The sequence below is a fragment of the Acipenser ruthenus genome, chromosome 37 (assembly GCF_902713425.1).
Source record: "Acipenser ruthenus chromosome 37, fAciRut3.2 maternal haplotype, whole genome shotgun sequence".
Taxonomy (NCBI): Eukaryota; Metazoa; Chordata; class Actinopteri; order Acipenseriformes; family Acipenseridae; genus Acipenser; species Acipenser ruthenus.
The window spans coordinates 2069029-2094471 of NC_081225.1; the positions used below are offsets into that span (position 1 = coordinate 2069029).

At 40.9% G+C, this 25443-nt stretch overlaps 2 protein-coding genes across 2 annotated transcripts; one reads left to right on the forward strand and one right to left on the reverse strand.

The window, feature by feature from the left end:
• Positions 1-5228: 5228 nt before the first annotated feature.
• On the forward strand, positions 5229-13909 carry LOC117397883 (eukaryotic translation initiation factor 4E-binding protein 1-like). Its single transcript, XM_059008673.1, has 3 exons — positions 5229-5566; positions 9282-9455; positions 12776-13909. Exons 1-3 carry the CDS (start codon positions 5434-5436, stop codon positions 12805-12807), a joined length of 339 nt encoding a protein of 112 aa, XP_058864656.1. The 5' UTR covers positions 5229-5433; the 3' UTR covers positions 12808-13909.
• A 7838-nt stretch (positions 13910-21747) lies between these two features.
• Positions 21748-24298, reverse strand: LOC131706834 (nodal homolog 2-A-like). The gene is made up of 3 exons (XM_059008674.1): positions 23687-24298; positions 22440-23263; positions 21748-22303 (listed from the first exon to the last, which is right to left on the reverse strand). Exons 1-3 carry the CDS (start codon positions 24192-24194, stop codon positions 22151-22153), a joined length of 1485 nt encoding a protein of 494 aa, XP_058864657.1. The 5' UTR covers positions 24195-24298; the 3' UTR covers positions 21748-22150.
• Between the last annotated feature and the right edge of the window lie 1145 nt (positions 24299-25443).

Consider the following 25443-nt stretch of genomic DNA (forward strand, 5'->3'; position numbering starts at 1 on the left):
AAGTGTTCCTGGTTAAAGACTCTGACAGTGTTAAAGACATGACAGGTATGTCGCCTCAGCAGGCCCACAGGCAGTCCGATAGGGAGCCCCACAGGGGGCCTGTCCTGCTGCTACTGAGTTCAGCTTCCCCCAGGTGGTGAATTTGACAAGGCCTCACGTGTCGGAGCAGTAACGAGGAATCAAGTGTGTGTGTGTGTGTCGCTGTTAATGCCGAATATTCAACTGAAAGGGGAAGGTGACAAGCTTTTGTGGGGGGGGGGGGGGGGGCTGGCGTTTCTCACCACGAGACCCCTCGCTCCTTCCTTCCCTCCCTCCCCTTTCATTTTTTTTTTTTAACAAGCTTTTGCATTCAACGCCATGGTTAGGCTAAAAGTCAGGCAACTGCAAAAGCACCTAAAAAGGAGTGAGGATAGGAGACAGTCAGAACCATATTGTGTCTCTCTCTTGTTCTTTCAGTTCTCCTTTTTGTTTGTACTTTTTGGCACAGATGTGTTTTGTTTTCTCACACGTCCTCTTTTTTTCTTTCCTCTTTTCATCTTTTTATTTCAGTCGCACATGCGCTCAGGGCTGGTCCTCCGGTCCTGTCAGCTGTTAGATGAAGTTTTATCCAACCCTGTGGGAATATGAGTGAGGAAAGGGGAAGCTCTTTTGTATTTTTCCTGATTGAGCGGACAAACACACAGACAAAAAGGATGCTATTGTTTAGGAAATGAGATTGTAGTAAAGCATGAACACTCCCCTGTGCCGTACCCTGCTCCCCTGTGCTGTACCCTAATGCCCTATGACATACCCTGCTCCCCTACGCTGTACCCTAATGCCCTGTGCCATACACTGCTCCCCTGAGCCGTACCCTAATGCCCTATGACATACCCTGCTCCCCTGTGCTGTACCCTAATGCCCTGTGCCGTAGCCTGCTCCCCTGTGCCGTACCCTAATGCCTTATGACATACCCTGCTCCCCTGCGCTATACCCTAATGCCTTATGACATACCCTGCTCCCCTGTGCCGTACCCTAATGCCTTATGACATACCCTGCTCCCCTGTGCCGTACCCTAATGCCTTATGACATACCCTGCTCCCCTGTGCCGTACCCTAATGCCTTATGACATACCCTGCTCCCCTGTGCCGTACCCTAATGCCTTATGACATACCCTGCTCCCCTGCGCCGTACCCTAATGCCTTAAGACATACCCTGCTCCCCTGCGCTGTACCCTAATGCCTTATGACATACCCTGCTCCCCTGCGCTGTACCCTAATGCCCTGTGCCGTACCCTAATGCCTTGACATACCCTGCTCCCCTGCGCTGTACCCTAATGCCTTATGACGTACCCTGCTCCCCTGCGCTGTACCCTAATGCCCTGTGCCATACCCTGTTCCCCAACTACTCGCAACATTCCACAACAACAAACACCATGGAGGTCCATATTGTGATTTTAACCCCTGAAGGTAAACTGACAACTGACAGTTTGGATGAGCAGATCTAACCTGTCGCTAAATTTCAAACCCTGTGCCGTGTACCTCATTACAAAAATAACAAAGTTACCATCATTTTATTAATGGGACATATTTGTCCCTTGTACCTTAAAGAATTAAACAAAAAAACGGTTATTTGAAATTAAGAACAATGAACAAAAATAGGTTTAAGAGAACCGTGCCAAAGTCCTGAGATATCCCCATGGCTGTGACATCACAAAGCCCATTGAAACAAGCAGGAGGGCGATCAGTCCTTGCTGTTGTATGATCTGCTTTGGCTGCAGTGAGATAGTGAGATGCTATGATGTCCACACACCCTCTGCAGCAGGGAGGGACTCAGTTATGCGCCCAGGCAATCAGGGTGATTTGTCAGGCAAGTGTGGCACAGCTGGGTCCGGGCTGCATTACAGGAACCCCTGCTGGAGCCGCGACAATCTGCTGCACCATTAACATGTGAAGAGATGCAGCTCTGCCAACGCCTGGCTGGGATTCGTAATGCGATAGGCTACTGCTACTGTCAGGGCTGGCTGGGGGGGGGGCTGTAAATACAGTACTGGAAAGGGAGGGGGGAGAGAGAGAGAGAGAGGGAGCACATGGTTTATGCAAAGGAGGAGTTTTGCCCTGATAACAACTATGTCAGTACCATACATCTCAGTATGATGAAAGAGTTGATGAACATGATGTGCTGTCGTGCCAGGGAGCCCCAAATAGACTGATCCTCAGAGCCAGCATTATTATGTGTTTATTTAGCAGACGCCTTTATCCCAGGCGACTTACAGAGACTAGGGTGTGTGAACTATGCATCAGCTGCAGAGTCACTTACAACTACGTCTCACCCGAAAGACGGAGCACAAGGAGGTTAAGTGACTTGCTCAGGGTCACACAATGAGTCAGTGTCTGAGGGGGGATTTGAACCGGGGACATTACACTTTAGCCATCAACAGCGGGCCAATAGGAAATCCATGATACCTGGAGGATAAGCACTGAAGGCTCCTATATTACAGTGAAGCTACGTCTTGGTTGGTCTCCACCACTGCATGCCGTTGTTCCCAATCTTGAGTTTACACTGGGACTAAAACCATGCTATGAAAGCACATACTACACAGTGCAGCACGCTGCCCCAGCACACCAACGGTACACATCCGTTTTGAAGATTGTAGTCCGCAAACGCTTCACGTGTATAACTAACACAACAAAGAACTACAACTACCAGCATCGCTCACTCACCGTTTGGTTCGGTTTCGAACTGGTCCGTCACAGTCCTCCTTCTAACTGTAGTCTGTACTAGAGACGCGACTTCACAGCTACATGAATGTACGAGGTCTCGTTTTTCCTTTTCGTTTTGAATATTATGTGTTTTCTAACGGTTAGCAATGTGTTATGCCTCACAAAATACACACCTTATTTACGTCGTTTTGCTGCGTGTAAGTAAAAGATTTTGTATTTTACTGAAACTATTGAAGTGTTAAAGTTTACTTTTGGCGCCAAGTCTATGAAAACTTAAGTAGACTATTTTTTTTCCCCATTTCTTTATTTGATGTTATATTAATTCGACACGTCTGTTCTCTTTCCAGTTTGTATAAATAGTTTTATTGCTTTTATTATCTGACTTGTGCATTGTGCAGTTATAAACTGGTCGGAAGTCCTCAATGAAGACTCGCTGAGGAGGGGGATCACCTTTCAAGGGTAAAAGAAATGTTAAAATGTTTTAAAGCCATGCAAGTTGCCTCGGATAAATCTGCCAAATAACTACATGTGTTCCATTTCCTGTGCATGTTACTCATGATCTTACTCGTCTATTAAAATCTGCCACACTTTAAAATGATGCATTTGTTCAGTGTTTCATATTTCTTTGTCTCTATTCCCTTAAATAAAATCTCTAACATGGGGAAGTCAAAAAGTGTTGTTACTTATGACTAAGGTAATGACACATACTTTTTTGGAAGCACGCTATCTGTATTCCTCAACAGAATAATAGCCTATAATTAGTGGGTTCAATCCCCGGTCGGGGACACTGCTGTTGTACCCTTGAGCAAGGTACTTTACCTACATTGCTCCAGTAAAAACCCAACTGTATAAATGGGGAATTGTATGTAAAAATAATGCGTAAAAAATAATATAATTGTATGTAAAAAATAATGTGATATCTTGTAACAATTGGAAGTAGCCCTGGATAAGGGCGTCTGCTAAGAAAATAATAATAATAATAATAATAATAATAATAATAATAATAATAATAATAATAATAATAAGTTATCCTTACACATTATTGGTGGTCGTGCCTGTAAATAAACTTCAATCGCGAGCGCAGCGTTGACATAACCAGTAGGCTATACACAAGCACATTATCAAAAGCGATTTATATCTGACAAGGTAAAATAATAATAGTCATAGTTTAATTTACTCAGTGGAAAATCAGTTTCACAGTGCATAATCGGATAATGAAACAGTACTGTAATTTCAATGACAGCGTGGGCTTTTATTGAACGATCAAAAAAAAAATACATACGTTTTGTTAATCAATATTTCCACGTCATATTAGTGATTTTAATGTATTACTGGTATAAATCGAAATTTAAACAACAACTTAACACCTCTTTTCTATCTCCGCTTCTATCTGTTGCCTTATAGGGAATGTACTGCCTTACCTAGGCAATATGACCGCTCGATTTACACACAGCTGCTTGGAATTTTATTATTATTATTATTATTATTATTATTATTATTATTATTATTATTATTTATTTCTTAGCAGACGCCCTTATCCAGGGCGACAATCGTAAGCAAAAACATTTCAAGCGTTACAATACAAGTAATACAAGTAGGCGTGTCCTATCTAAGCCTTCTCTGATAACAACGTTTGAGTTGAAACAAAGTACAGTCTCAGTGAGCACAGCCTGGCCATGGAGAAGGGCCGATACAGGCAGACATGGCTGCCCAAAGAGGACAGGCTGCGTGATCACTGTCAGCTCAATCAGGTCGAGACAGAGATACACTTTTTACTGCAGTGCACAAAATATAAGAATATAAGGGAAGCCTTCTTCCCAAAAATACAAAATCTCTGCATAGATTTCTCAGACTTGCCAGACCCAGAAAACTCCCCATCCTCCTCGGAGAGCACACAAGCTGTATAGAAGTGGCAGCCCGGGACACAAGCGCCTGCCACAGCCTGAGGGACAGGGAGTGACACTGAGGCTCCTCACACAGGGAGGGAAAGAGAAAATAAATAAATACATGTTATAGAATACATATATAAATGTATATCATTATTCTCATTATTATTGTGATGTGTTTGAAGTACCATGTTGTTTTTGTTTTATTATTATTATTTATTTCTTAACAGATGCCCTTATCCAGGGCGACTTACAATGATTACAAGATATCACATTATTTTTTTTTTTACATACAATTACCCATTTATACAGTTGGGTTTTTACTGGAGCAATCTAGGTAAAGTACCTTGCTCAAGGGTACAGCAGCAGTGTCCCCACCGGGGATTGAACCCACGACCCTCCGGTCAAGAGTCCAGAGCCCTAACCACTACTCCACACTGCTGCCCCATACGTTTTAAATGTTCATTGTAAAGATGGAATTTACCCATCATTGCTTTGGCAATACTTGTGAAAAATCAGTCATGCCAATAAAGCACTTGAAATTGAAATTAAAAAAATTGAAAAAAAAGAACTACAGCCCCCAGAATTCCCTTACAGGAAGCGGGCAGACAGACATTTCCTTTCTATGTATTTTGACTGTGTGTGTGTGTGAGTGAGAGAGAGAGGGGCAGCGTGCTGGTGTTGATAACATAAGGGAGACGGGGTGCGTTTTGTAAATATTAATTAAAAGCAATAGTATTGTTGTTGTGGTACCCGTTTTCAGTTTCGAGCTGGGTGTGTTTTCTTTCGTTCGTGCTTCGTAGTTTCGGTATTCTATAACACTTGAAGAAAACAACAACATCATCATCATGTCTTCTGGTTGTCAGAAAACATTTAGCAGAGCTATCCCGACCCGACGGGTTACTGTGGACGACGCGTCCAAGATGCCGCAGGACTACTCCACCACGCCGGGAGGAACCCTGTTTAGTACCACCCCGGGAGGTAATTATAAAATAAAACACCGGAGATCAATCATACACAGCAGCTCTGTGGAAAAACACATCATAGCATGGCATGAACTGACACTTGTCAAGTTCAACGCCGCGGAATCCTCAATAATAATAATAATAATAATAATAATAATAATAATAATAATTATTATTATTATTATTATTATTATTATTATTATTATTATTATTATATTCGTGCCACTAATATTGTGTTATTGACTGATGCTGGATTTTCAAATCGCAAGAAAAATATACGATTTGCTGTAGAAATTGCTGCAATGGGTTTAAGATTAGAATTAAGCAGCTAATTTTTTATGATTTTTTTTTTTAAATTATTAACAAAAAAAAATGCACGGCTGAATTGGAGAGTGCGACATTATGGCCTTTTAAGTTTTAAAGAACAGTGGCGTGTGTATTTACAGTTGGGTTAGAAAACTTATTTAAGGTTAGAAAACTTATTTAAGGTCTGGGGTCAGACTCGGGTTTCGTTTTTTTTTTTTTTTAGTGTTTTTCTTATGCATCAGTCTAGTTGTGTGCGTGCATAAGGTATGGTGTCCATTTTCTTTAAGCGATTGTAACAACACGCACACGTGCAACTCTCCTGCCTTGAGCACGTGTACAGAAGGGTCGGAAAACAAGGGTGCACTGAGCTCCCGGGCCCTGCTAGGGGGTTAATGTTGGAGCGGAAGAAAAGAGAATGTATATATTTGCATAAAAAATGTGGCGTGTTTTTTAGAGGATTTGCAGGGATTACTATTGCACAGCAGTATCACCCATTCCAGGCAGGAACTTGTTAGCCAGTGTGGAGATAACACGTTTAGGTGTGTCAGATTAAACTATAGTAAAACCAGGAATGGATCAAACAGCTATGCAACGGGAGGCTTATTTGCATAGCTAATTTGCTATAAGGACGCACAGCAACAGAGAGGAGTATCAGTCCATGTTGGGTGAAAGGCCTCATAAAGGAAAAGTGTGTAAACATGGCAGCGTGCCAATGACTTCTTGGAAAAAAGAGTTCCAGGGAACATCATGTACAGGAGAGGAGTGTCTAGAATTCCAGCTGAGAGAATCTCAGTAATGACACACTAGCCTCTTTCAGATCTGGAGACCTGCGATCAAATCCAGCACAGGCCACAAGTAGAGCTGCCTCCTGTTCCTGATTTCCCTGGATCGTCCCGGTTTTGAGGAAGGAGTCCCGGGAATTCAATATACGTTCCCGGGACACTAAACACCAGGATCATAAACTGAGCACAAGTTAGATACCTCAGGATGCAATATTACTGGAAGAGACGCGCAATATGAATTGGTTGGCAATACCATAGTAGTGATATTATCAGTGTTTCCTATTGAATAGAGGATTTCTAAAGAAAGTTTAAACTTTTAACGACCCACCTTTCGTTCGGACGTCCCGTTTTTTTGTACCTCAGAGGTGGCAGCCCTAGACGCACGTGAAATGAATTGGATGGTTTGAATTGAGATGATCTGGTAAGGAGGGAAAAGATAAGGGTCTAGATAAGGTGGGTTTTTTGCCTACATATTTACTGCGGGAGTTGTTTCACCTTTTAATTTAATTGGGCTGCCACAGGGTACCTCTGCGGATATTATCTTGTCTGTTGCCCCATTCTTATTGAATCCTTTTGAACCAATTTCCATCTTCAGTGTGTTTTTTAGCATTGTGAGATGTGATAAATATTCACATTTCCATTAGACCTTTGTCCTTTTTTTTTGTCAGTCCTGGCTGAATCTTATATTGCCCCAGTCAAGGACAAGTTGATAAGTTGATGTCAATGCAATCGCAAGGCGTCTGCAAACGCATTTTGCAACAGCACAGTATTATGCAAAAGGAAACGTCGGGCTTCAATAAACTAACTGCAGGAAACTGTACTCTACAGTCTACACATAAGACACCTATTGATTTGTGTCAAACTCCCAAAGAAGAAACGCAGTCTAGGGACCAGTGAATTCAACAAAAGAAGTCAAACTTAACATTCAGAAACAGGGTCGGGGTCAATTCTTGTTTTTCAATTCTTTTTTAAAATCAACTTTCATTTCCTTTGATGGAACTGATATTTTAGAGACCATGATAATTGTTGTGATTGTTCAGCTCAGTTTAATTGGCAAACAGCGATTTCAATTTAGTCATTTGTTGCAGTTGTGAAAATCTCATTAAGAGAATACAGCTGTGCAGTTTTGATCAGTGATGTGTTGGAATTGATTACAAGAGAATTGAAATTTGAATTGTAAAACGAATTGACCCCAACCCTGCTCAGAAAAAAACGTGTCATTTGGACTCTCTTGGCGTCAGTACCGTGACCAGAGAGACAGCTGTGAAAGTGAGTGTGATTTTTGGCTTCAGAAAAGCGTCGATCTTGCCTCGGAAGTTTCTTGTCCGTCTGTCAAGCAGTAGGAGCACGTGGTGTGTGTCGTTGGACGAGAAATATCAACACCAGCACATGACCGGCGATGAGGAAATATCCTGAGAGCGAAGTTGTTTTCAAGAGATATGTTTACACAGTCAGTGTGGCACAGTATCCACAACAAGGTGTGTGTGCGGCTGCTGCTGTTGCTTTTCATATCCCCATAGCGTCTGCAGTCGGTTTGACAGCCGCCTTGCAATTGGGTATTTGCACAAGGGACCTGCTTTTTGAAAAGTTGTTGAGCGGATTTTGGAATAAATTTGCTTTCCAATTTCAAACTTGCTTTTGCATTTTAACTCGAAAGCTCTTTTTTGCTTCGGTAAAGTTAGGTTATTGAAGAAGTTAACGTGCGAAAATATAATTCACTCAATAATAACGATTTTACTGACCCAATGCATGTACAGCTCTGGCCAAAAGTTTTGCATCACCCTATAGAATGAACTTGCTTCATAAAGTGGAATGAAACCTCCTGAATAATGTTACGTTAACATATTGAATTACACACCGCTTTGTAGTTTTCACACATGCTTAAAGAAAAACGGACAAATGTAAAAATGTGACATTTCAAAATCTTACATGAAATACTATGTACCACTACTATGGCATCCGGTAGACTTTTGCAATATATTTGTGTAGTTTCCTTGATTACATGATGTTAAATAAAATATCAAAATTGTGTTCAAGTATATTTTTTTAATGCTGTCTCAATCCTAAACTTCTAGGGTGATGCAAAACTATTGGCCATAGCTGTACATGCACTTCCACTGTTTAACACAGAGAGTGGTGAGGGGATGGAAGGGGTTACCTAGCCATGTTGCTGAGGCAGAATCACAGGGATCCTTTAAGACCCGACCTGACAAAGTTTTGAGATCAATCGGCCACGATGAAACAAGCATTGATGGGCTGAATGTCCAGCTCTCGCTTCGAAATGCTTGTATGTTCCTGTGTGTTCTGTTTCATTATGCAAACTCTATCTCTCTCTCTCTCTCGTTCTCTCGTTTTGTTTTTCAAAGGTGCTTTATTGGCAATATAACATTACATAAGCATTAGAAAAAATCAATATCAACTGCCACTCTTTCTGGACTGCTTATGTGTGGGAACTGCGAGAGAGAGAGTGTATCTCTGTCTCGACTTCAACCAGTTCACAGTGACCACTAGCCTCCCGTCTCTGGGCAGGCAGGACTGTCTGTGTCGTCGTGTTTCGATGGCCAGGTGGTGGTCACTGAGTCTGTTCTCTCTCGTTCTCTCTCTCTCACACATAAACACGTATTCCCTCCCTCTCCTCTCCAGGTACCCGGATTATTTACGATCGTAAGTTCCTGATGGAGTGTCGCAATTCAGCCGTGGCCAGAACGCCACCCCGCTACCTTCCCAACATTCCAGGGGTCACCAGCCCCAACACCGGGGAGGACAAGCCCCAAACCCTCAGCCACGAAACCAACCACGTGGACAAGACTGCTGCCGGTCAGTGACAGGAATGCTAGATTGATTCAGAAATATCATGTTCCTTTTTTTAAGTTTACAAAACAGCTACAGCTTCTATAGGACCGTTTACCCAGCTGTGGTGCAGCTCGCTCAAGACGTTCTTTAGCACAGGTTAGCATTGAGAGTATAGGAATCCAGAGGCTGTAAGGAGATGCCTGTCAGTACGTACACACGTCTCACTTCATTTTACTTCTTTAGGAAGTGCCTATCCAAATGTGATAAAGCAGGGATGGAAATAAGACTCCTATTGCATAGCAGTTTTGTCCATTCCAAGTTTTGATACGAGCTTGATCAGCTGCAGTGTGTCAGTAACAAGCTCAGGGGTCTGATTAAAATCATAGTAAACCAGGAATGGATCAAACTGCTATGCAATGGGTGTTGTATTTCCATCCCTGTAAAATCTGGTTAAAACATTCCTTACCATATTTAGAGTATCAGTGTGGGGGTCTGACTGTCTCTCTCTGTCTGTCTGTCTGTCTGTCTGTCACAGATTTTTACATAGATCTACAACTATGGCCAAAAGTTTCGCATCACCTAGAATTTTAGGATTGAGAAATAATTAACAACTATATGAACATAATTTAGATGTTTTATTTAACATCATGTAATCAAAGAAACTTCTACCAAAAGCCGTAATAGACAGTATTTCATGTTTCCAAATGTCAATTTTTTCAACTACAAAGCAGTTTGTAATTCAATATGTTAACGTAAGATTATTCAGCAGGTTTCTTTATGAAGCAAAATGAGTTCGTTCTATAGGGTGCTGCAAAACCTTTGGCTGTAGCTGTAGACAAATCCCTTATTAGCTTGCACTACTTCACATTAGACATAGTCCCACATACAGCTAAGTGTTTGACAGACTACACTGGGTGCTTTTGGTCATGTTTCACAAATACTGTATCCAAATAAGTATCAAGACAGTTAGTGTATTGCTTTGCCTCTAATTAGTGGACCCCCCCTCCCCCCCCCCACAATAAAAACGTCTGGAGCTTCCAGCCATGCAGTTTGACAGACCCTCTCGCTTTTTTGACATTCTGCTGGGAGGGGTGGGAGGGAGAGGGTGAGACGGGAGAGGTGAGGGAGGCCAACCCAAAAGTCATCCATCACGGAATAGACCACAAGTCCGGTCAGGTGAAAAGGCCAGCCGACAGCCAGTGAAGGGATGTGGATTGGCTGTGCAAACCCAGCACGGTGTTTACAGTGTGAAGCACACCCTGTCGAGCTCGGGTTATACATCTTCCGATCCGCTCAGCCTTACTTCATGAAACTCTGCAGGGGGGGTTTGAATGAGATTCTGTTCCATTTGCTGTTGGTGTAGTTGGCCAAAGCTCAATAAAGAAGTTATTGCTGAGACACACAGAGCAATACAAAGAGGCTACACCGCGAATGTCAGGGTAGCAGAATAACTCACAAGCCCCCAAAGATATTCTGTTTATATGACGAGGATAACTATATAGAAAATAAAATGTAAAAAAAAAAAAAATTGTAAACCTAAATTAAACAACTGAATTCGGACCACACTACGCATCTGCTATATTATTATTATTATTATTATTATTATTATTATTATTATTATTATTATTATTTATTTCTTAGCAGACGCCCTTATCCAGGGCGACTTACAAGATATCACATTATTTTTACATACAATTACCCATTTATACAGTTGGGTTTTTACTGGAGCAATCTAGGTAAAGTGCCTTGCTCAAGGGTACAGCAGCAGTGTCCCCCACTGGAGATTGAACCCACAACCCTCCGGTCAAGAGTCCAGAGCCCTGACAAGACGGAATTTGGAGTGTTGCGATTCTCCCGGCCATTCTGACGTTGGATTTGAATGAATGCAAGATGAGATCCATATGTATATACAATACTCACTCAGGGCCACAAAATATAACAGTATTTGATGCTAGTCTGAACCCTCAGCCCTTGTTGTGTGCATGTAAATATCTTTTGAATTAGTCCTGATTTAAAGTTTTTGCACTACAATACAAAGTTACCGTATTCGCTCGAGTAAAAGTCGAGCCCCCCATTGTGAGGGCGAGATTCGAGTATAATTTTTTTAAATTTTCATTTGTTATTGAAACAGAGATGGTAAGTCTAGTGTAACAGAAAACAAGAAGTAACTCCTGGAATCGAAACTGTTGTTAGAGTGCAAGTCAGGGGTTAGTTTTCCTAAATAGATGTATTAGATATCCTGACGGCGTCTGAGCGGCAGATTTGCAAAAATGACAATTTTATAAGCACTTTTTCCTAGTGCTTATTTGTATAACCTATAATAGTATTATTTTAGTATACAAGCCCCACCCCCAGTGCCTTCTTAGCCCACATGGAAGTATGTATTCAATGGAACGTGGGAGGTGGTGTGGTCTGGCTGTACAGCTGCGTCTGTGTTTTACGTGACAGCTCTGGATGTAAACAAACCTGGGATAAATTTTTTTTATATATAGACAATGCCACGGAATCGTTTTCACCAAATCTTGAGACGTTTGCGTTTTGATTTGAGAGAAATTAGAAGCATTTGCTCTGGCAACGAGGGCAACAAGGATTTGCCCACAACAATGGAGGTGCTGCTGTTTCTCACAGAGTGCAGGTGCGTGGCTAAGTACTGTATGTGAACTTGCCTCGCGCGCTGAATGCATGCCTGCCACAGGGCTCCTCTGGAACCTAAAACCACAGACCGGCCATGACTTTTGGTTTGCTGACATAAGGGGTTTTGGGGTTTTTGCTTGTGTTAGTTGACCCCCCCAGGATTGTGTTTTGGGGTTAAATTTCTCGACTTATACTCGAGCAAATACGGTACATTTTTATAGCACCCTTAATGTTAGTATCAAAGAGAGCTTTTACATAAAAAGAATATAAATGATACAATTCAAATGTATTTTTATATAGTGCCTTTCACGCCATGGCATCCGAGAGCGCGGTCCAGAGTTCAAAACAAGAGAGCTCATGTGTACAATACATTCCAGATACAACCGATTGTGCAAAAGCACATTCAGTGTAGACTTCAATCCAGTGTTTAAACCTGCCTAACGATGTCAGCCGGAGTAGAGTTTCACAAACGAGGAGCACAACAGCAGAAAGCGCCGACTCCAGCTGATTTAAGACGATGTTTTGTTTTGTTTTTTTTTAAGAAGAGTTCAGCATTGGCATGTGTAAATGTCTCTATCCATTGCAAACTAATGACCGAAAACCAGGTCAACAAAATCTGGACTGAAAAAGGAATAGAATTTGAAAAACGAGGGGCATTACAACCGAAAGCTCTGGTTCTTATATAGCTGTTTTGTCTGTCTCTTCCCAAGGTGACGACTCCCTGTTTGAGATGGATATTTAAGATGCACCCAGGAAGGGGATCCGAAGGAAAAAGAGAGAAGAAGAAAGAGAACGAGGAGGAGGAGAGGAGGACAAATCTCTGGGGGGTTTTTAAATGACCGCGCCCCCGTTTAGGCTTTGTAGACTGACCCGTGTTCGTTCCCCAAGTTTGTGGTTCATTTTACTTCTACAGCTACTGAGAACAAAACTAGTGTTTTGGGTTGTGCCGGCACACGTGGAGAGGTGTTCGTTTGGCACAGAGCGGAGGCTGCATGCTTCACTGTACAATAACAAAGTGAGGTCACACTGGTGAGGATGGCGTGACGCCACGCAGGCTTGCTATAGCATGCCGTCCTCTCCAGTGTGATGAGTTAGCGCATGCTGTCACATGCGTTGTCTTTATGATGCAACATGTGGAACACAGAGGGGGAGGGGTTCTTTTTTTATTGTATTTTCTTTTTTGGAGGCTTAATGTTGATTATGACATCACAATAGTAACCAAAGGCAACATGATATCACGTATGCAAAGCCCTTTCGTTTTCAGTTTTTTTTTTTTAACAGGATAATAATTTATCTTGTTTAACTTGTTTCCTGAAATTTAGACCAGTCAAGCATGTTAAAAGGATTGATTTATACCTAGAAATATGTGACTTGACATTCAACAAATGCATTTACGCTATCAATACAGTTTTAGTGAGAGGCTCAGTTGTAAGCTACTTGACTTCGCTGGCCCTCACCAGCTCTGCTGGGATCACACAGTTCTTACCATTCACAGCTTTCACTAGTAAATCTGTTTTATTTTTATGTTTTTAATAGACATAATCCTGGGAAGTTTTATTAAAAACCCAGAAACGAAGGGCCATTCATTATTTTATTTTGTAATCTTTTGCATAAAACAAGAACGATTCGTCACTGTCCGGGTTATATAAAATATTGGAAAAGGATGACAAAGATAAATAGTAATTATGCTAATTGTTCATCATCTGTTGGTTAGGTCTGTTTCCCCACTTGTATGCCTTTGGAAATGATGGATTGCTGACCTCTCAGGACATTCAAATCTAAAGAAATGTTTCCCTACATGTAATGATGGGGGGGGGGTTAATAAAAAGACTACAAAAATTAAAGTTAAAATATCTTTATTTTGCATGCAATTTAAGAAAGGGGGCTCCTCCCAGTCCAGGGCAGGCTTGAGGCGTGGAGACTGAACTGCTCCCTCCCTCACACCCTAAGAGAAAGGGTGCTCCCTCCAGTCCAGGGCAGGCTTGAGGCATGGAGACTGAACTGCTCCCTCCCTCACCCCCTAAGAGAAAGGGGGCTCCGTCTAGTCCAGGGCAGGCTTGAGGCATGGAGACTGAACTGCTCCCTCCCTCCCTCACCCCCTAAGAGAAAGGGGGCTCCGTCTAGTCCAGGGCAGGCTTGAGGCATGGAGATTGAACTGCTGCTTTTCTACACTCATACCTCACAACAAACACAGTCAATAGGAAAACCAAAAAGGTGATTTTAAGAAAAAAAATAAATAAAGAAATAATAATTCATTTGGTAGGTAACGGGCTGCTATGTTCCCAGGCATGCAGTAGGGTATTTTATAATCCAGTTAACACCTGTTTCATGTTGGAGTTGTCCGTTTTCATGTTAATGCAGGATGTCATTGTAATTAACAGCACTCGCCCCAAACTGGAATATACATTCACGTGCTTGGAAAGCAGAGTGGTTGCAAAAAAAAAAAAAGACATTTTTAAAATAAGGATTTTGAATTTTGTTTTAAAGCAAACCAGAGAGGATAAAAAAAACAACATAATTTACAATGTTGTATTATATGTTACCTGTACAATGTTGATAGTGTGTGTTATAGTTATACACTGTTGGGATTATATATGTATATATATATATATATATATATATATATATATATATATATATATATATATAGGCTGTGTGGTCCAGTGGTTAAAGAAAAGGGCTTGTAACCAGGAGGTCCCCGGTTCAAATCCCACCTCAGCCACTGACTCATTGTGTGACCCTGAGCAAGTCACTTCACCTCCTTGTGCTCCGTCTTTCGGGTGAGACATAGTTGTAAGTGACTCTGCAGCTGATGCATAGTTCACACACCCTAGTCTCTGTACGTCGCCTTGGCTAAAAGCGTCTCCTAAATAAACAAATAATATATATATACACACACACACACACAGTCACCTCCAAAATTATTGGCACCCTTGATAAAGATGAGCAAAAAAGGCTGTATAAAATAAACAACACAGGTAATTAGCTATATTTTATGCTCAAATATATGGGGAAACCATATTCTTTTATTCTAATACAATTGCTCAGAAAAGATACGTGTCGGAATTATTGGCACCCCTAAAGATTCTTATAAATAAAATCAAACAAAATTAAATCTGCATTAACATTCTACTTCTTTAAGTTCATCTCAGTCTTAAGCAACTGTATTGTGGCCTTCCATGGCTTCCTGTTTCACTGGGGTATAAAAATGAGGTAACACGCATATGAAATCCATTTGTCATCCATCACCATGGGGAAAGGCAAAGAACTCACAAATGAAAATAGACAAATGGTTGTTGACCTTCATAAATCAGGCAATGGGTACAAAACAATAGCTAAAAAACTAAATCTACAACTTACCACTATTAGGGCAATAATTAAGAAGTTCAAAACCACTGGAACAGTGATAAACTTGCCTGGTAGAGGACGCAAGTGTATCTTGCCCCCACGCACAGTGAGGCAGATGGTTTGGGAGGCAAAGGGAAATCCAAGGACCACAGTTGGAGAATTACAGAACGGTTGCATCTTGGATTCACCAAGTCTCCAAATCTACAATTAGACGCCACCTTCATGCCAATAGGCTATTTGGAAGGGTTGCCAGAAAAAAAGCCTTTATTGAGAGGAACCAACAAACGTAAGTGCCTGGAGTTTGCTAAATGGCATTGGCACTTCAATTGGAACTGGGTGCTATTGTCAGATGAGATGAAAATAGAGCTCTTTGGCCACGCACACCAGCGGTGGGTTTGGCGTCGAAAGAAGGATGTGTGTGCAGAAAAGAACCTCATACCTACTGTAAAATATGGTGGTGGATCTTTGATGTTATGGGGCTGTTTTGCTTCCACTGGTCCTGTGGCCCTTGTTAAGGTCAATGGCATCATGAACTCTACCCAGTACCAGGACATTTTAGCCAAAAACCTGGTTGCCTCTGCCAGGAGGCTGAAACTTGGCCGCAAGTGGATCTCCCAGCAAGACAATGACCCCAAGCGCACATCAAAATCCACAAAGAAATGGTTAATTGACCACAAAATCTTGCAATGGCCATCTCAGTCTCCGGACTTGAACCCCATTGAAAACCTGTGGTTTCAATTGAAGAGGGCAGTCCATAAGCGCAGACTGAAGGATATCAAGGATCTGGAAAGATTCTGTATGGAGGAATTATTATTATTATTATTATTTATTTCTTAGCAGACGCCCTTATCCAGGGCGACTTACAATTGTTACAAGATATCACATTATTTTTACATACAATTACCCATTTATACAGTTGGGTTTTTACTGGAGCAATCTAGGTAAAGTACCTTGCTCAAGGGTACAGCAGTAGTGTCCTCCACTGGGGATTGAACCCACAACCCTTTGGTCAAGAGTCCAGAGCCCTAACCACTACTCCACACTGCTGCCTTAGCCCATTACTCCATGGTCTAAGATCCCTCCCAATGTGTTCTCCAATCTCATTAAACACTATAGAAAAAGTGCCGTTATCCTTGCAAGGGGAGGGTGCACAAAGTACAGAAAACAAGGGTGTCAATAATGTGACACTTCATTTTTGGGGGGAAATAAATTTATAATTTGAGAAATGTGTAATTTTGGTTGATTCCATTGAGTCATTAATAAAGTCAAATATATTCCACATGTTGGAAAATTACAATATAGCTCAGTACTGGTATTATTTATTTTATACAGTCTTTTTTGCTCATCTTTATCAAGGGTGCCAATCATTTTGAAGATGACTGTATATATTTTTTATTTAGGTTTGGCAATGCTGACAACAAACCTGGTTGCTTACTTCCTGTGTATAAGGCCTCTGTACCAGCAGGTAATGCTGATGCAGTAACACTTACAGCTTCGTATTAAACACGTGTTGGTTGTATACAGTATCATTTAACCAGTGTGTCCAATCTGCTACAGATTCCCGATTCAACCTGAAACAAAACTTTTTCATTTTACAAATCACTTGAAAAAAAAAAAATCACGTGTTACATTATCAATGTGTTTTATTAAGGAAAACCCACTTCCTTGGTATTAACTCGCAGATTAAGAAGTGCGGCATTTATCATAAATCGTGTCGTTTAACTCGAAAAGTACTCCTTAATAATAAAAACAATGTTTTTGTTTAAATGTGACTTAAAACAATAAAATAAAACATATTTACTTGTGTTTTTTTATAAACATTTTACAATATTATGTTCAAAGTGTGTGGGTATAACAAATTGTATGTAATGCATGCCTGCATCGTGAACGTATCCATGGCTGTGCACAATAATGCCTAATAAAATAATTGAACAAAATAAAGTTTAAATGACCTTGCGCTTAAAAATTACAGACGCATCAAACCGATCACATGACACGGTGAGTCTTATTAAATCTAAAAAAAAGTACAAAATGTACTTGATCTCAAGCGCAAAAACTAGAATTTTAGTGTTCTAGATTATTATTTTTTTAACTACAGTAAAAAAAATATATATGATGTTTTAAACTACTAAAAAAACGTCACTTCCTTAAACTCGAGGTTAAAGAGAACTCGACAGCTATTAGTTGATTCAACATATAATGCATTAGGTTATTTGGTTTCAGTCAGTAATGGTCCCCGTTGCTAATTACTTAATAGCTACTAATTAATTACCGACAGAACACTTCAGTCGAAGGCCGATAGTGTATTTTGAAGGCTGAATGGGGGTGTCGCAGTTTCGCTTCTGGGAGACCACACTGGCTTTGTTGATGTGGAAACGCGCTCCGAGCCCATGTGTATTCGGGTTAGCGAACCCGACTGTTTAATGTCATTAGACCGTCTGGAAAAACCAGCCGCTGTGTGCGGCTGCGCAGGTGTTTTTGTGTAACGTCTGGAGAAATGAAAAGTGGCATTCTTATTAAAAACAGGCAATCGCAACCGATCGAGCGAATAAAGCAATCGTGATAATGTATTATTATTATTATTATTATGCAATATATTAAATCCAACCTTGATGTCAGCAAAGCAAACGAACACTTATACCTCAAAACACACTCGCACAAAAGATTCTGCCAAGTATACAAAACAAAAAAACGTTTTTGTTTTAACTGTTGTTATTTCCTTTTGGGATAAAGTGTAATCCCTTGTCGTCTTTTAAAAAAAACATGTAGTTCGTTATCAAAATAGACAAGCGGTGATAAGAAGATAAGAAAACTTCTTGTCTACTCAATGGATTCTCTTAATCCAGACCGTAAGTAGTATTATGAAAGACCCCGCAAAAAATCTACAGCTAGGATATCAATCCTATACTTACTACAGTGTATGTATGTAATGTTGTTGAAGCTGACACCCTGGGATCCTACAAGAAGCTGCTTGATGAGATTCTGGGATCAATAAGCTACTAACAACCAAACGAGCAAGATGGGCTGAATGGCCTCCTCTCGTTTGGAAACTTTCTTATGTTCTTATGTTCTTATGACATTTAAAAAGTAAAGCAGAGAAGCAGGACTAAGAACTGTGCATCAAAGCACATATCATGGCGTTGGTTTCTTTACTGGTTAAATAACAAATAAAATACAAAGCAGCTTGACAGCCTTATAGACCTCCATATCCAAAATACATCTTAAAAAAAGATGCATACACAGTGTGATCAGATATAATGGGCCGTATTTTGAAAGCAAACTTACAATATGTAACTTGAAATATATGACTTGATATATATGGCTTGAAATATGACTTGGTGGTTTAGTTCTTATAGAAATTGTTTTTTTTTTTTTTTTGTTCTAGTTTTGTAAAATGAACAGGTGTTTTACCTCTTGGGAGAGAGTTAAAGACTGGAGGAAACGCTTTGAAAATATGGCCACTATATCTATATCTATATCACGCTTGAACAAAAATTATTGTATTTCTTGCTCTTATTGTATTACTTGTTTTGTAACACTTGAATGTATTTTGTATTTGCTTGCGATTGTAAGTCGCCCTGGATAAGGGCGTCTGCTATAGAAATAAATAATAATAATAATAATAATAATAATAATAATAATAATATCATGCATACTTCATATCGTATATTAAAAATTCCCATATCACACACAGCATCTTTTTGTTGTTGTATTTGCCAGCATATAACACAATAAATAAAGAAGTCAAAGGCTGTAATATGGGACCATAGAAAGTATAAACCTATTGAGACCTACATTAGGAGACTGGAGTCTGTTTCAATGATCTAGAAAGTGTCAGATCTGAATACCTTTAACTCTGTATTCATCTTCCTGGGTGGTTTATAGACCCACTTATTACCCTTATAAAAGTTTACTGCTGTAGTTTTTGAAGTTTTCCCATGATTTACCATAGTTTACCCTAGTTTGCCATGTTTATTAATGTGCTTTACCATACCTCGCTTTTCTTTACACTGCTTGCCTATGCTTTGCTGTGCTTTTACTGTGCTTTATCACACTTTGCTGTACTTTTGTAAAGACAATACAAATTCAGTGAAATGAGGCTCTGCACCAATCAGGTTTATAAATTCCAGTACAGGATAGGAACTGGGAGGTGGCGAGTCATTTTCACCTCTAGGTGCATTCAGAGCCTGTTTTTTAAGGACGTTACAAATTATACAGTCATAAAAACTCTTAAGGGTTAACTCATGAACTGTGGGTTGCATGCCAGCCTCCACTCACATGTACTGTGTTTGATTTCAGGCTATTACAGAACTGTGTAATGTATATTCGAACCTTGTTTACTGCTGCCTGCAGAGGCCACATTTCAAACACAGTGGTGCAAGTTTTCACCCTTTAGTGCATGGTGTTAAATAAAAGATCTAAGTTATGTTCATGTAGTTTTTTTTGTTTATTTAATAATAATGTCTCAATCCTAAAATTGCAGGTCATGCAAACCTTTTGGTTGCAGCTATGTATGACGTACAGAGATCTCAAGATCAAGGGTTGACTATGTCCCTCTAAAATACAACTCTGGAGGTGAATTACATTTTGTGCACTAAACAACATCTCCACAACTTTTATAAGGGACCCCTGGCCCCTTTTATTCACACGTATTTACTTTGAGCTCTCCAGTTAATCTAGACTTGCAGAGAGGTTGCTGTCTTGGTGCTCAGTGGAAGGGGTCACTGGGAGGGGTCTCCAGGGCCAGTGGAAGCCCTGTTTGTACCCTGTGTGCAGTCCATTCCAGTCTGGGTGTAACAGCTCTTTAGCAGCCTCTCTGCAGAGTGTGCTCAGGCGTTTCGGCATCTTGTTATCACCCTGAAGTGACATGTTCCCGTGAATCTGTGCAGGGACGCACCCATTTAGGAATTTTCCCAATTCATCCCCGTCCTGTCGCTTCCTGGCACCCCCACCAAGGAGCTGTCCCAAAGTAAACACATCCCTGCCCCCCCCCCCCTGCTCCCCTCCTCCTCTCTCCTCTCTCCTCTCAGACTCAACAAGGGCGTGACCTCACCTCGCCTGGCTGAAGCTTTCACATAGACCAGGACACCTTGACACATGAAATATGTGTGTGTGTGTGATTGCTCTAAGATATGTTAGAGATTTAAATAACTTTTTTTAATATTAAGAACAAGAGGAACTTTTAAGGAAATGTCCTTTTTTGTTACTCATAACAGAATCTAATTTCATAAAGGAGAGAATTGAATTGAATTGAATTGAATTGAATTGCCTCTCTCATGCTCACTGTTTGAAGCAGCAACTATAACCATTTCTATACTATTTAGGATTTTATACTGATTGTATCGACCCATGTTTCCTTACGCAGACCCCTTACTTACTAAATACACGCTCTCTCTGAATAGATCATCGTCTCCTCTTTATACAATATGCAAAAGATTTTAATGAGCGAGACATCTCACAAGTAGAACGGTCCCCCGAAATGTTCTCCTTTTTCTAGGAAAGCAGCACAGCTGGGGACGGGGAGTTTGTTGCCAGATAACTTCACTCAGGCCACTTGCTCACTAAATATCTTGGTATCCCTTTAATGAAAAAATCATCCCCTCTTTAAAAATATCCAAGATCTATGATATTAGAAACTATGCACACCAGCATTTCTATGCTCTTAGTCAGATATTTAATCTAATAAACTGTGTTTATGTTGCAGTCTTTCTTTCTGTAAATCTCATATATATATATATATATATATATATATATATATATATATATATATATATATATATATATATATATCAAAGTTTCTTAGTGCTTTCTTAGTGTTTCTTAGTGCTTTGATTGCTTGTTAACCTTTTACCGTCTGAACCTAGAAGGAACACATCTTGTCCATTTCCAGATATTTTCAACCAGGGATGGAAATTAGACTCCAATTGCATAGGAGGCTGTGTGGTCCAGTGGTTAAAGAAACAGGCTTGTAACCAGGAGGTCCCCGGTTCAAATCCCACCTCCGCCACTGACTCATTATGTGACCCTGAGCAAGTCACTTCACCTCCTTGTGCTCCGTCTTTCGGGTGAGACGTAGTTGTAAGTGACTCTGCAGCTGATGCATAGTTCACACACCCTAGTCTCTGTAAGTAGCCTTGGATAAAGGCGTCTGATAAATAAATAAACAAATAAATAATAATAGCAGTTTGATCCATTTCTGGTTCAACTATCAATTTAATAAGACACACCTCAGCATGTTACCATTGTTTATGCAACAACGCAAGAGAGACACACAAATCGTATTTCATTTTTTAAATGACATTTTTATTTTATTTGCAACGTTTTTTGTTCCCACAATAGACCGCTGACAGACCATATAAAGTTCGTATTATTTACAAGTTTCTTTTAATTTTTTTTACAAAAATATAAATTTATGACATGCTATACATTCAAGGCAACACATCTGGATTACAATATACACGTTTATTAATAAAACTAATTTACACACAACATAATCATCTTTTTTTTTTTTAAAGAAGTCCTATATCATTACAAAAAAAGGCTGTTGATCCCGTAAAATAAGTAGGAAAGTTCCTGAGTTTAAATATTATACCGCGAGTATAATATAACAGGTCACTTGGAGTTCGTTTGAGGCAACCTTCGTGTAATGTTCTTAATTAATAAAAGGGGTCTCTTTTTTGAAGTCCTTTTTTCTAAGTGTTTAGTATTGCTTTCTTCTGGGGGCGATTGTGCTCCGTTTAATGGCATCCGCATTCTTCCACAATCATGTCTTCGTGGTGACGGAGAACGACCTCGCCGTTCTCATAGTACAGCATGGATTGCGGGATGAGCTTGGTCGGGACGCAAGACGGGCACGGTACTCGACTCGGCTGGTACAACTTCAATAAACTCTGGAAGAGAGAGAGAGAGAGAGAGAGAGAGAGAGAGATAGAAACCATTAGTACATTTGTTAAAGATATATTTTTTAAAATTATTAGATACCCAAATAAAAATGTTATATTTATAGAAATCAATGCATCGACTCACCTGCATGTATGCGTGGTTTGTGGGCTGGAAAGACTCGTCCACAGGGCTGGGGCAGTCCCCCTCGCATCTGAACGCGTTGTACCTCTTGGGGTAGACGATCCAGTCGTTCCAGCCTATCTGCTCGAAATCGACCCACATGTCCACCTTCCTGCAGAGCGGCTTGAGGTTCCCTTCAGCCGGGGAGGCGACCCCGTCTCCGATGCTGCCCGCCAGCTTCACTCTTTCCCGGTCCTTGCGGTTCCGCTTGTGCCTGCGCCCGCTGTCTCCCACCACGCCCTTATCCATCACCACATACTTGGAGTGCTCCACGGCGCGAATGAGGGTCGGGGCTCCCGCGGCGAAGCTGGATTCGTTCTGCTTGGAGAAGACCACCATCATGACTCTGTCCACCGTGTTGTGGTGCACCTTTCCCCGGCTTCCCTGGTGCCGCAGCCTGTGCCTGTGCTCCGGGGCAGCGGTGTCCACCTGGTCGGGCTCCCCGGGGTGGGACTCTCCCCTAACCGGTGCCTGGGCCCCGTTAGGGAAGCTCGCCCCTTGGTGGAGCCAGTACTTCAGCATGGCCGTCACGTTGAAGACCTTCCAGGCGGAGTCGGTATCGGTGGGCGAGGCGCCGAAGCTGCCGAGGAAGAGGCGGTCCTGGCAGGGTCCGTCCTCCTCGCCAGCGCACTTGCGATCGTGGGAATGGTAGATCTCCACAGACAACTTGCCGGACGCGGAGAAATGAGGGATCCTGATCCGCAGCTCGGACAGCTGGACATCCTCGTTGGCCGAAATGGAAGACATGTCGAAAGTGACGGTCCATTTGTCACCTACTTGATGGCAACCTGGAGAGGAGAGAGAGAGAGAGAGGAGAGAGAATGCGTTAGAGCAATTTAAAGTCGATTTCAAAGCACAGTACACCTCATGAGTGATTTATTGAGCAGATGCGCTTGAGAAAACAAACCGGTAAGTTGACTCACGGGGACAAATGTCAAAACAAAGTCGGGATGTGTATTGAACCCCCCAGGCAGGCACGTTTGTAACAGACGTCTGGATCGTCCAAATACACAAAAAAACACCTTCATGTTGAATACGCATCCAGGCACCCCTTGGGTCCTACAAGGGACCATCTGATAAGAGAGATCGATTACCCCTCAGTCACTGATAAGACTATGAGCCCGATGATTCCTTAAGGTTCACTGATAACAATGGCCCCAGGTATGCAGCACAATGCAATACTGTATCATAATATTAAGTGCAATACTTACTTTTTGCAATCAAGCTCAGGACGGAATCTGCTTCGTGCAGCACCGGGTTCTCCTCAATGCTACTGGCGGTTGCTGCGGCAGTTGCCCTGGTCCCGTCCCCAGTCTTGAAAGAGCGGTACAGCTGCATCATGTACAGGGGGTATCTGAGGCTGTGGTAGGCGTTTTTGTATCCGAGTCCCGATACCATGGAGGTCTGCACGCCGGCACCGGGTCCACTGCTGCTGGCGTCTCCGTTGTTGCCACTTGGCCCCCGGGACAGGCCAAGGAGAGCCGCCCTGGGTTCCATTCTGGAGAACGGAATGGGTTCCGTGCTGCAAAAAACAGTCCAAAAAATCACAAAGAAGCCACTCATGAAGGAAATAGAACTGCGGTATTCCATCTTCTCAGTGTCGAGTAGTGTGCGCCTGTCTCCTCTTGCTAGCAGAGAGAGAGAGAGATAGAGATAGAGAGAGAGAGCGATGCGCTTCTTGCTGCTTGCTAGTCCTAGACTGAACTGATGGCTCCTCATGCCGGCCCTGGCTCTATATAGTTGCCTGGGTGTCCTTTGATGAACCCGATATCAACGGGTCCTTTGATGTGACCCTCCCGCATCAAAAGGGCGAACCTGTCAAGTTCATTGTCTGTAAATCGGGCCCGTTCTTTTTCATATTCAGCGAGCGAGTGTTCTTTTGTATATTATAGCCTTCTGTTGTATGCTGTATACTAGGAGCTTTTGAAAATAAGATCCATACAGTGTATTTTGTTCCCGTTGTTATGCATGGGATGTATAGCACCCATACTGTAGGATTAAATATGCACGCAGATTTCAAATGCATAGTTAAACTATGACATAAAATACATACAGGTGATTATAAATGGTATTCATTAAACTCAAATATAAAGAAAAGATAAATGCAGAGGTTATGTCACATAAATATATGGTAGAATGATTTTATTACAAATCAAATCGCTAGGCTATTATTATATGTAAGTAATCTGACCATATAAAGTGTTTAAAATATAGAATAAGTATTTGTAATGTAAACCGTGTTATATATATATATATATATATATATATATATATATATATATATATATATATATATATATATATATATATATATATATATATCGTTTTGCAAATAACACAACAGGCGTCAAGGCTATTTAAACACAGAGCCAAATGCATTCAATTCTGTTGCAGATTAAGTGAATGCAAAGGTGTTCAATGCTATACGTTTGCCTTGTAATTTACATTCAACACGTATTACTTGTACACAACACTGACACTGTTATCTGCTCTGATATTGGTTCGTATTTTGTCATATACTTGTACTTACTAGAACCGAAGTCTTTGTATTTTTTATCTTGCTCTTAATCGTATTAATACTTGTACTGTGATTCTTGAAATGGATTTTTTGTTCACGACTGTAAGTCGCCCTGGATAAGGGCGTCTGCTAAGAATTAAATAAATAAATAAATAAATAAATAAATAAATAAATAAATAAATAATAATAATAATAATAATAATAATAATAATAATTACTTAAGAGAAAAAATCGGATTCTAATCGATTCGGATTACAGAGTGGCTTCGTTTATTTAAACCGGATTAAAGAGTTTTAAACAATCTCGATTTTGACACCGTTTTCTTAACCCCGAATTGATACAAAACAACTTCTCAGATCAGGAGCTTTAGAGCGAGGTAACACAGACTGGTTCCTATAAGACTCTAAAACCATGAGATCAATTCAACCTTTCTTTCTTTCTTTCTTTCTT